Source organism: Rhinolophus ferrumequinum, chromosome 2 (assembly GCF_004115265.2).
Source record: "Rhinolophus ferrumequinum isolate MPI-CBG mRhiFer1 chromosome 2, mRhiFer1_v1.p, whole genome shotgun sequence".
Classification (NCBI taxonomy): domain Eukaryota; kingdom Metazoa; phylum Chordata; class Mammalia; order Chiroptera; family Rhinolophidae; genus Rhinolophus; species Rhinolophus ferrumequinum.
Window position 1 is genome coordinate 29,846,258 of NC_046285.1, and position 12,878 is coordinate 29,859,135.

At 32.7% G+C, this 12,878-nt stretch overlaps 1 protein-coding gene across 5 annotated transcripts in view; it reads left to right on the plus strand.

The window, feature by feature from the left end:
- The window catches only part of TFG (trafficking from ER to golgi regulator), a 35,696-nt gene that overhangs the window by 4,280 nt on the left and 18,538 nt on the right, over positions 1-12,878 (plus strand). For all 5 annotated transcript variants that reach the window (XM_033131632.1, XM_033131605.1, XM_033131623.1 and 2 more), the window contains 3 exons: positions 47-273; positions 3,326-3,409; positions 10,466-10,612. In XM_033131632.1, coding sequence (XP_032987523.1) covers positions 90-273; positions 3,326-3,409; positions 10,466-10,612 — 415 coding nt within the window. In that variant the 5' untranslated portion in view covers positions 47-89. Of the gene's footprint in view, positions 1-46; positions 274-3,325; positions 3,410-10,465; positions 10,613-12,878 lie in introns of those variants that run through there.

The following is a 12,878-nucleotide window of genomic DNA, read 5'->3' on the forward strand; positions in this document are numbered from 1 at the left end:
TTTAAGATGTTTTATAGCTTTTTAATCATTAAAACCATTTTATCAGTCTTTCACTAGAGTTGTATATATTTGACATCCTGGAGTCCACCATGAACGGACAGTTGGACCTAAGTGGGAAGCTAATCATCAAAGCTCAACTTGGGGAGGATATTCGACGAATACCCATTCATAATGAAGATATTACTTATGATGAATTAGTGTTAATGATGCAACGAGTTTTCAGAGGAAAACTTCTGAGTAATGATGAAGTTATAATAAAGTATAAAGATGAAGGTAAGAGTGTTTCTAAAGTTGGTTTTTAAAAGCCTAAGTATTATATGTGGTCTTTTGTCCATGTTTCATTGAATTATCTCAGAATAAAAATTCCATTCCCTTCCATGGTAATTTGAGTGCCCAATTTCTTTTATTTAATGAGATATTTATGTAGTTATAATTCTTTTGTAAGTCAATAATAGCTAAGTGTCTTATTATTAGAACAGTATAAGTGGTAGAACACTATCACATACATTTTTACAGGCATTTTTTTTCTCTTCTGCCCATGCAATTCTGGCTTTATTTTTACTTTTAAAACCAAACTTTCACACATATTTCCCATAGTGAAAGGGGTATCAGTAGGTATTGAAAGAAAATGGATTTCATGGTCAACTAAGTATATGGGAAAGCTGGTTTAAACAAAGACAAATGTGTTTATTGCAGGAATTTATGTTGATGTATATTGTCTATTGATAGCATGCAGTATTCCCGTATTCATTTGACCATGAAACTGTTTTTATGGAGATGGGTTTTAACAAATGTTTCATCAAACACATAGTGGAATTCTAGTAGTAGAGTATTTTTATTTCCTCTTCTTTAACTGGAGGTGCCAAAAAAATGTATACACATGACTTGTATTCATCTTTTGTTATTGGTATATATTGAATATTAACAATTTTAACAGTTTTTTCCTTTCTTAAAATGTGTATACATTTTTTTTTTTTTGGCACCCTCTGTATTTTCTTTGTTAGCATCTTTACTGAAATTGTACTTTAGATGGTTACCAGTACCTTTCTTACCATAGAATTTATTTCTAACCTATTTCACTTTGATCTCAATACTCGGCACTGCTATCCATACCATCCTTTTAAAAAATATTCTTATCCCTTAGCATCTCTGACACTGTGCTGTCCCAGTTTTCTTCTTTTTACTAATAACTTCTTCTCTGTCTCTCTATGTGTATTGGCTTAAAGTAATGCCAACTGTGATAACATATTTTAAACTCTCAGTGGCTTAATATTCAAATCATTCAGGGACCCAGGTTGACAGAAGTTCTGGTATCTTCAGCACATGGCTTCAGCACAAGCTCACCTTTAGCACTGACATCCAGCAGGCAGATGAGTGAAGATAGTGTAGAGGAACACATGGGCGATTGTACTCTTTAGGCCTTGATGTGGCATATATCACTTCTGCTCGCATCACATTGGCTAGATTGGGGTGTCAGTAGGGTGGGAAATGTCCCTGGTTGGAGAGCTACTTTCCAACCACTTGTACTGTGGAAGGTGAGTGGAAATCGTTGATAATCAGCTAAGTTACAGGTGTAATTCTCCTTTCTTTTTTATAATGTATGCTCTACTGGTACTCAGAACTAATTTTTGAGGGTCACCCATGATAAGGAACAATAAAGGAGAGGAATTTTCTTCCTGTTCGCTTCCCTAGTAATCTCATTTACTTACAATACACTTTCATCTCTTTGACTTCCAAATATTATGTGCTTTAATTTGATCAATTTGTTCTTTTTCTTGACTTTATAACTCAAATTTCACGGTCTTCATGTTAACTGTGATGCTTTGCTCTTACCTCAAACTTGGCATATCTTAAACTGTTTATCTGGCTTTCTCTTAACTCCTTTATTTTTGTTTAGGGCAGGGTCAGCACACTTTTTCTTTTAAAGAATCGGGTAAATATTTTAACATTGCAGGTCACCTGAGGCCTCTGTCTTGTATTTTCTTCAAAACCTTTTAAAAATATAAAAACCATTCTTAGTTCACAGTCTGTGAACACGGATTTGTCTGTTGATTGCAGTTTGTGGACCCCTAACTTAATGGGTATACTCATTGTTGAAACTTTGTCTTCCACATGTAGTTACCACATCGAATTTGTTTTTCATGGTTAAGTGTTTTGAATGTACAGATTTATATTCGTAACTTCTATTGGGCTAGCTTATGTAAAGGTCCTGTCATCAGAGAGACTCTGTTTCTGTTTTGGAATTCAGAAAAGAAAAATGGCAGTTACAGAAAGTTTACTTCTTTTACATATATATTGTATTTTCTTCAGAATTCCTGAAGTTGAACATTAAATATGTTTGTTATAAAAAGTGGGTCGGTTATAAAGAACTAAAGACAATGATAAAATCCTATGTTATGGCTTTTATTGCCAACTCTTGCCAAATCTGCCCAATCAGTGTTAAAATTGGTGTAGCAGAACAGCCTCTCAAGCTTTCCCAGGACGAAACTCTGCACCCAACCCAGCTGTGTCTATGAATATATTTTGTAGAGGCCCCTGCACAACTTGCCTGCCGCTGCTTTTCTATTCTTATACTCTAAGAACATTTGTTCTCCTAGCCCTTTGAAAGCTTTTAAAACAGGCAGTTGATATGCTAATTATAGTATTCTTTATCCTTGGGATCTGGGGGATTTCGGAATCTGCTGTTTATGAATATTTTTTCTGGGGTGAGTTGATAGTTTTCATCTTAGTATCAAAATGGTCAGTGACCTGAAAGACTCCAATGTCTACCCCGTATATATGACTCGGTGTTATAGTAAAATAAGACCAGGTCTTATATTAATTTTTGCTCCAAAAGACGCATTAGAGCTGATTGTCTGGCTAGATCTTATTTTCAGGAAAACACAGTAAATATGGCTTCCCCTTCATTTGTGTCTGTGGTGTTTTACTGTACGTAGAATTGAAATTTGAACTTTGAGTATCTTTAACTTTTGACAAATATATTTAAATTTTTGGAATGGAAAGATTTCAGTCTAAACCAGTAGTTTGTGGTAATTGCTACCATGAATCTCCTCCTGGTGATTAGTAAAAGATGACTTAATGCGTTAATCTTAGCTATGTTTTAGATATTTGTGATAATATGATCAATACCTTGCCATAAAAGTAATAAGCAAAATTGATATAGTGTTTTGTTGAACAAATACATCTTTCCTAGGTCTTTTAATTTTTAAGCTCTTTATGGGAAATTCTAATATTGTCTGCAATCTAGATTTTGAATTTTAATTTAATATATATTCTAGTTTACTACTGATGCAAATCTGAAACTCATTTTTTTTTTTCTCCCCAGATGGAGACCTTATAACAATTTTTGATAGTTCTGACCTTTCTTTTGCAATTCAGTGTAGTAGGATACTGAAACTGACATTATTTGGTAAGTGGTAAATTTTCTAATAAATTTACTATTTTATTCATTGTATTTTTATTAAAGACTTTCTAGTTTATTTTCCTTTTAAAGACTCAGGATTGAGTGATAAGTTTTAAGCTGTATCAGAAGTTTTGGATTATTAAGGCATATATATATATATATATGTATATATACATATGTATATAAATTTCTTTTGAAGATTAATAAAAAGTAGGCGTGTTTTAAATTCCCTATCTACTCAGTTACTCTACATAGTAATCTGTGCCACTTGTGTAAATGTTTCCAGGATTGAAAATAATTACAGGGTTAAAACTACATGTATTAAGTTTAGTTCTCTAAAACTGTATAATTGTCTTCTATAATGCAGTATGTTTTTACTTATTCTCAGGGCTTAACATAAGGCCTGATACTTTAGATATTGTTTTTCAAGGAGTACTTAAAGATTAGAGAGAGTTCTCATAAAAAAACAAATATAAGAATAATTTAGTTCTTTTAGATTTTGTTTTCTTACAGATCATAACAGATTTGCAAGGCAGAACTCTTAAGGGACAAGACAGAAATGATTAGAGTTAAAGTTTTAGCATGATTATGTGAAAAATAAAATGTGAACATTTTTTTCTGAATGTTTTGTTTAGCATTTAAAAAATTTTTTAAATTACCGTTTTGTTTAGCACTGAACCTTACAGTTCCATGAAACATGATCATCCCAGTTGATTTAATTTGTATCTATTTCATCTCCATCTAGGAATGGTGAATATGAATCAGACTTTAAAATGCTAATAACAAAACTGTTTAATGATTTTTTTATAAATAACAGGTGTGTTTATAATATATTGAATCTAAACTTACCACCTTTGGCCAACTATTAGGCATATTAGGTAAACTGAAAACCCTCCTTCCTGAAACACTGAGGATGTACGAGATAAACTATTACCAATATATTTTCTGAATTATGTCCCTGAACTTGCTCAGGAGAGTAAAGGAAATGTCCAGGGAACAAATAGATGGAATTAAACACCAGGGTCTGAAGTACCAAAAGCTGAGACTTGGGGTGAGTTGGTGGTGATGGTGAAGGTTTTAGTCTACATAATCTGTGGACTTGACATTTGGTGTCTACGTGGAATAGACCTTGGTTTCTAGACCCTTATTAGGCTATACTCTCAAAAAGAATATTGGCTATTGCAGAAGTAAAATCTCCATTGATACAGGAAAAGTCAAAGAATTGATAGAGGAAATATTCTGGACTGTTAGGGGTTTGCGAAGGCTCCTTTGAAGATTCATAACCATGGTCCTTAGGTGGGTTGGGTTTACATTTAAACTATCTACACAGTTTGGGAGCTCTCAAACACAGATACTAACATACAAAGTAGCAAGAAACGATGGCAAGAATATCTCTGGAAGGGTACGCTCTTAATCCAGGTTACACAGCCTTTTCAAAGACAAAATGCTATTGATGCACTTAGAGTTTAAAACTGTAAGACACATGAAACAATCTATGTAAGCAAGAAACAATGGATACAACTAATAGTAGGATTAGACTTCCAAGAACTTAAGTTGATTGAAGTGATAATTATAAAATATGTGTTAAAAGTTATTAGACATAAAAGAAGAAATAAAAATGTAAGAATAAAGCACTATGAAAAAAGAAACAGATTTTAAACAGCACATAAGGTAACTTTTGGAAATGAAAAATATAATCATTGAAATTAAGTACAAAGAGGGCGGGTAGAACAGCAGATTAGTCATAGATGAAGAGGTAATTAGTGAATTGGAAGGTAGTCCAAAGAAATTACAGAATAAAGCATAAAAACACAGAAATGGAGAAAATGAGAGAGAATTTGAGAATGAGAAAGTCCAGCCTATTTTCCATTAAGACTATAAATGGAGATAATGGGGGAGTGTAAATATATGAGGAGATAATAGCTAAATAATTTTTTAGAACTATAAAAGATATAAACCCTTTGATTTAGGAGGCACAGTGAGTCCTCAGAAGGACAAGTAAAAATAAATCTCCACTGGGCATGTTGTCACGAAACTGGCAAATATATAAGTCAAAGAGAATCTTAGAAGTAAACTGAGAGAATAAGACCTACAAAGCAATTAGACTGTTAGACTTCTTCATAGTAATGATAGAAACTAGAAGAAAATAGAATAACACCTTCAAACTGTTCAGAATAAGTAGAAAAGTAGTATTCTGTAGTCCATTAAACTTCAGGAATAAGGGAAAATAAAAACATTTTCAAACAAAGACTGAAAATTTACCACCTATGGACCATTGTTAAAATAATTTTTAAAAATGGTTTTTCAACAAGGAGGAATTGAATCCAGAGGAATGATGAAAGATGCAAGAAATTGTGAACAAATAAACTGGGTAAAATGTATAAATTTAAATGAGCACTGATTTTAAAAAACAATCATAGTTTTATGAATATAAAAACAAGATGGGACAAAAATACCTATCAATAATTACATGTAAGACAGGAGGGGATGATGGGAATTAAAATATTTTGAAGACTTGTATTGTTTGGGAAGAGGAGAGTCATTAACTTCAGATTTTTAAACTGAAGTATGCATGTAAGAGTGATTATTGAAAGACTAGAAATAGCCAGCAGAGGGAAAAGAAACAAAGCGTACTTACAGTGAGGAAGGAGAAAAGGAAGCAGAGAGAAAGCTTGATAAATAGAAAACACAAAGTACTAACCACAATACACATACACGGACTGAACATATAGTTAAAAATCAGACTCTTACTGGAGTTAAGAGTAAAATCTAGTTACACGCTGATTATAAAAGACATAATAAAAGATTATTATGCAAAGTTTGAAAGTAAAGAGCTAGAAACAGATATGTTAGATAAACTCAAAGCTAATTGGTAATATTAGCAGAATAGACTCTTAAGAAAAACTTCATTAATAGTGACTTCATAATGACAAAAAGAATAATTCACTGGGAATATATAACAATTCTGAACACTTAGCATCATAGCCTTAGTTTTACCTAAGGAAAAATTGACAGAAAAAGGAAAAATGAACAAATTCGTAATCATAGGAGGGCTTTTAATACTCTTCTCTCAGAAACTTATAGATCAAGTAGGCTCAAAACTATACATGAGGATAGAAAAAATTTAAATCAAACAGATACAGGCTTGATATTACGTGTCTATCAATCAGGAAAGGATATAGTTCTTTTGAGTACATTTGAACATTTTAAAAAGTTGACCATATACTGGGTTTTTCAACAAATCTCATTAATTATTAGAGAAGTCCTAGAGATCATATTCTCTGGCCTCATTAGAAACCGTTGGACAAAAATGATAACCCAAACTTCCATACTTTTGAAGATAAAAATAAGTCTTTAAAATAAGTCAAAAAAGAAATCATAATGGGAGCTAGAAATAGTGAAGACTTCTACATAACAAGTTTTTAGCGTGTGCTAAAGTGATACTTCAAGGGATCTTTATAGCCTTAATACAAGAGGACAAAGTAAGCCCAAATAACGTAGAAGGAATAAAATAATAAAGAGCAGAAATGAACTAAAAGTCAGAGAAGTAATAGGATCAACAATTTTGAAAAGATGGAATTAACAAACCTCTATTAAAATTAGTTAAGAAAAAAGGAGGTACAATAAGCAATATTAGAAATGAAAAGGGCCATGACTACAAATAAAGTAGAATTTAAAAAATCTGTTATGACTACTGTGAATATTAAAATGTGAAAACTTGGGTCAAATATATAGTGATGGAAGGAGAACTGACTGGGTGGTGAACACATAATGTGAGGTATAGATGATATATTACAGAATTGTACACTTGAAACCTATGTAATTTTACTAACCATTTGTCACCCCAATAAATTTTAATTAAAAAAAATTGAAAACTCAGATGACATGGACAGTTTCCTAGGTGAATTTAATACACTATTTCAAAAGTGGCAAATTCGATTGTCCCTATCAACATTAAAGAACTCAATCCAATTATTCTACCAAATATTTAAGGAACAGATGAGCCCAAATTACACAAACTATTCCAGAGAACAGGCAAAGGGGGAATATGCAGTAACTCATTTTACGAGTTTACTATAAGCTTAACATGAAAACCAACCGAGGAAAATACAGACCAGTCTCGGGTTTAAACAGAGATACAAAATACTAAATAATATTAATAATTCAAATTCAGCAGTGAATATTAAAATGTACCATTGCCAAGATTGTTCATCCCAGGACTACAAGATTGGTTTAAATAAGAATATCTGTTAATACCACTTTCCATATAACAGGTTAAGGGAGAAAAAAATGAACCATCTTCTCTGTAAAGAAAAAGAATTCATACCACAATCATGTTAAAAAATCATAGCAAATCAGGAATAGAAGTGGGCAGCTGTCACACAGAACAATTGCTGTATACCCTAAAATAAAAGGATTATAGAATTAACAAAGACTAATTATAACAAGAAAATAATGAGATTAGTGAGGAAAGATTGTTATAGAAAAAAATATATAAAACTTTAAATCGTGAAGTAGGGCAATAGGTTTTGGGGAGAGGTAGCCAGGAGATTTAATTATGTCTGTATTGTTTTATTTCTTTATGATCAGGAGCAAAGATTTGATGAAGATGTATATTTAGTGAGTTTGTATCTTTTTGTGTGCTTTAAATATTTCATTAAAGTCATAAAGTTATATTCACACTAATAAAATACATAATTATGGAATAGGGAATTCAAGCTTTTAACTGGGTATTATATAGCAGATGGTATTCTAAAACCACTAAGTAGATGACTTCAGATCATAGGTCATGTTATGGATATGTATGTATGCCGGGTTCTCAAAAGTTCTGGTAAGATAGATCAGTATGCTTCAGCCAGAGACCACCAGGACCACAGCTGTAGTTGAACGAAGTTTGGTGTATTTGCATTTATTTTATACCTCAGTCTTAAATACAAAATAACAAAATAAGCCCAAATAACTTAGAAGGAAGAAAATAAATAAAGAGCAGAGATGACTAGAGGTCAGAATTGATAGGATCAACAATTTTGAAAAGGTACAATTAGCAAACCTCTGTTAAGATTAAGAAAACAGAAGACACAAATAAGCAATATTAGACATGAAAAGGCATTACAAATACTTTGCAGCGAGGGAGAATGAACACCATGGAGGACAACTGGTGTCTCAATGAAAGTGTGTTAGAAAGGATAATTCAGTCGGGCTTGGGCTTGTGTGAGGTGGTTTTGGATAAGGTTCAAGGAAGTGGGGCTCTGCCCCAAATTGGATGCTATCAGGAAGTGGGGTTGAGAGTCTTGTGATTGGGTGTCTTAGTAAATCTTATTCAGAAAGTGGGAGGAATGAATTGAGGTTAAAGCTGCAGTGTTAAAACCCTAGCAGTCACTCATATTAGCCAGAAATGTGTGGTCATATTTGTGTTTTGGTCAAAGTTTTTGTTTTTGTCTTTGGTTCTTACCTGATTTTGGAGTGGCTGTGTTTTTGTCTTGATCGCACAGAATGATCTCTTCTACTTACTTGAAATTATTCATTACTTGTGAGTGCCAGGCAACTTGTAGCAACACTAAAGCCTGACTTACAGTGCCAGGCCAGGACCTGGCTGTGAGGAGCTGGTTTTTTTTTTCTCTCCCTCTCTTTTTCAGGTATTAGAGAAAAACCAGTAATACCCAATAAAAACCAATAATTAATTGATATAGGTAAGAGATTACATCAAACTTCCTCATAACTATATAGGGTGTATGTAAAATACTGGTGGTTTGTCTTCTAAAAGCTTATATTTGTGGCTTGATGTTTGAAATATTAATAAATCTCCCTGAACTTTTATTTTCAAATAGATTTCCTTTTCTAATATGGTGCTTTGGGATGTGTATTATATATATATGCGTCCTGGCAGTGCATAAAGCGTTTTAGTTAAATTTTTGAACTCCTATCTTGTGGTTTACGTTCAGAGCCTTGTGTCACATTTTATTTATTTTTTAGTAACTTCAGTGGTGACAGTCTTTGTTGCTAAATGAAGGATTTTGTTTTTTTAAGTCAACTGAAAGTCAGTTTGGACAAAATGGGTAATTAAATGAGGTAATGTTGCCTTCATCAAAAAACCTCTAATGATTATTGAGTAATCTCTGAGGTTTTGATGCTTACGTACTGCTTTTGGAAGAACAGTTAACCTTGAACAATGCAGGGGTTAGGAGCACCCTCCCCCACAGTCAAAAGTTTGCATATCACTTTGGACTGCCTGAAACCTTAACTACTAATAGCCTACTGTTGACCAGAAGCCTTACAGGTAACATAAACAATTTACATGTATTTTGTGTTGTATGTATTTTGTATTGTATTCTTATAGTAATCTAGAGAAAATAAAATGTTATTAACATCTTAAGGGAAAATACTTATACTGCTTATTGAGAAAAATCCACTTATAAGTGGACCTGCACAGTTCCAATTCATGTTGTTCAGGGCTCAACTATAACTACATTTAAGGATAGTGGTGATGTGGATTCATGAATTCTGCATATTTTTTTTAATAGGTTACTTTTTAGGTCAGTTATTTTAGGTAGCTTTTTTTCTTTTTTTTTAGGTCAAAAATAGACAAAGGATAACAAACCTGTTAGTCATGTTGTACCTTTTAACATTTAGGTATAGAGTAAGGTGTTCACTTTATTATTTCAAGAATATAAAATAATAGGGTTCATTAAAATAAACTTTTGAAGGTGTATAATTTCTATTAAAATATATTAAAGCTTTCTGTAAGTTTTAATTTATTTTACTATAGTTGAATTCTTCTAATAAACTTTTTTTTTTTTTTTTTTACCAATATGGTCATAAGCCATAGATCTGGCATCAACAAAGACTGATGGATATTTATTTTTTCCAAAAAAGTAAATTATTAACAATAAAGAATCCTTTTCTTAAAAGAGTTACCATTCAAATAATATCAATATGTCTTGTTTGATTTTGTTTCTCTTTTTAAAGAAGTTATATTTATCTTTTCTTATTGCATATTATTCTGTTGATGTACTTATTCAACAACATTTCCTAATTTTACACAAATTAATGCTTACATTCCAGTTAATGGCCAACCAAGACCCCTTGAATCAAGTCAGGTGAAATATCTTCGTCGAGAACTGATAGAACTTCGAAATAAAGTGAATCGCTTATTGGATAGTTTGGAACCACCTGGGGAACCTGGACCTTCCACCAATATTCCTGAAAATGGTAGACTGTGAATCCAGTTTATTCTGATTTATTGTTCTTATATCTTTTTTGCATTTTTTTTTTTAAACTCTTCTTCAGTAGGAGCAGGATGGCTCTCTCAGTGTCACCCTTTCTTACTGCCTCTGCTAGTACTCACATGTGGGAGATTTGATTATACCAATTCCTGGATCTTAAAGATCTACTGGAGGGCAGGACCTGGGACTCCCATGTTTAAAGTGCTCTCCAGCTGATGTTTTTATATCTAGTGTCAGACTCCTGGATTTGTGACATAGGTCAGTGTTCAAACCCCTTTGACTCTTAACCCTTTTCAGTGTAACAGTTAATCAGTGAACCTTAGGAATTGAAATTGTTTCAGTTGTATGTGAAGTAGTTTCAAGTAAAACATAATTTTAGATTAGTACATTCAAATGTGTTGTAAAGTTTATCTTAAACACAAATTTTAATAATAATGCAAAGAAAAAATTATTTTTTTCCATTTTACAGAAGATGTGTACTATTTATATTCAGATGAAGCAAGATTTATCAGCAGATTTGGAAATTACATATAGTTATGGGACCAAATATATTTTAAAACATAGACTGAAATTTAAGTATTATAGTTTGAAAGTAGATTTTAAACTGCTTTCCTCAATTTTTAATATTCTTAGATGCTACACTTAAATAAACTTTTTAAAAAAATATTTTTTGTGTTTGCATGTAAGTTTTACATGCGTAAAACTTAACTGAGTCTGGATGACTGCATACAAGGGGCTTAATAGCAAATGATTTTGTGGAAAAGTGGCATTATGTAATCCCTTGCAACCTCTAGGTTCTGAGATACTCTGTTTTATGGCTTCATCAAAATTTTGGAGTTTTGTTTTCTTTAATTTAGTTATAGTTTAAATAAAGATGCATTATCCGTAGTTTCCCTTTTCTTCTCTTCCTCGAGACACGTGAAACTGTGTTAATGGTAGATGCTCAGTAAATATTTGGTGATTGATTAATAATTTCTAGTTCCACCTCTGTATTTCAGAACATAATGGAGATTTGCTGAAATACTATAATGCGATTCTCCTAGCCTTTTAAGGATGGAACCACTTATATTTCAGGTTAGAGCAAATGGACTTTTCCGACTCCATCTCCAAACAGAAAGCTCTAATTTTAGGTCAAGAATCTGAAGAAAATTTTTGAGCTTTTTCCCAGAAGAATTCATAGATGCTGACATAACATTTGCATGTGATTTCAGGGGGATTAAGTATCTCTAGAATATTATGAAACCTAGATCAAAATTCAGCAAGTACAGCCGTTACTATGCAGGAATGACCTGCATAGCCTACGTCTGCTCTATGGGATAGAATTATAAACTTTTTGGTTTTGGTGAAACAACCTTTCTTTTCTCACTTATCTCTTGACATTGTATCTCTTTTTTTTTTTTCCAATTCTTTATTTTCATGTTTTATTGTTAACTTCTCACCTATGTAAAAGATACTAAAGTTGCCTGCTTCTTTGCATCTTGAAATATATACTGTTTCTTTGTGTGGCCATGTAGTCATTGTGTCCTGAGTTACCTAATGAATTGAATAATACATATAGTGCTTCATTTTCAGAGATGGTTGTAATTTATTTTTGTTTCTGCTCCTGTACTTAGTAAGATTACTTACTTCTTGACTACCTTGGGAATTTTCCTAAGCTTGTAAGCTCTTTAAACATATCCTGATTTAATAATCTCAAGAAAAAGAGCATAAATTAAGCCCAAAAAGCTATATCGGAAACTGAAAGTTTGATCCACAAAACTGGCAGTCAGCTGTCATACTCTTTAGAACCATGTGGCTTGCCCTCCCCCCAAAATATGCAACTACCTGTGTTCTTCAGTGCTGTACCTCTGCAGTGGTTCTTGGACATCTATTTCCTCCTTTGAGGCAAATGATGTGTAGGCTCCCTTAGATATACTACCTTGACCTGTTGCAGTAGCTCTAGCAACTAATGGAGCAACTAGTAGGCTAGTGGACATATATTGTGTTTCCTGATGGATGTAGTTTGCACTATGTGGAAGGAGGCATAGGTAATGGAAGGTAGTAGTGTGAGGGGGAATCATTCCTAAGATTGGTGTGATGTGCTCTTGAGGTGTAGCCTTGGAATTAGAGGAAGGAAATTGGTGAGGATGTTGGATATCTGGTAGACTTATTTTAATGGACTATTATAGGAGTGTTCTTTCAGAAATTTAGGAAATACTAGTGTAACCAGTGGAATGATAGGAATGAATGAGAGCTGTAAGCACACGTGTGCT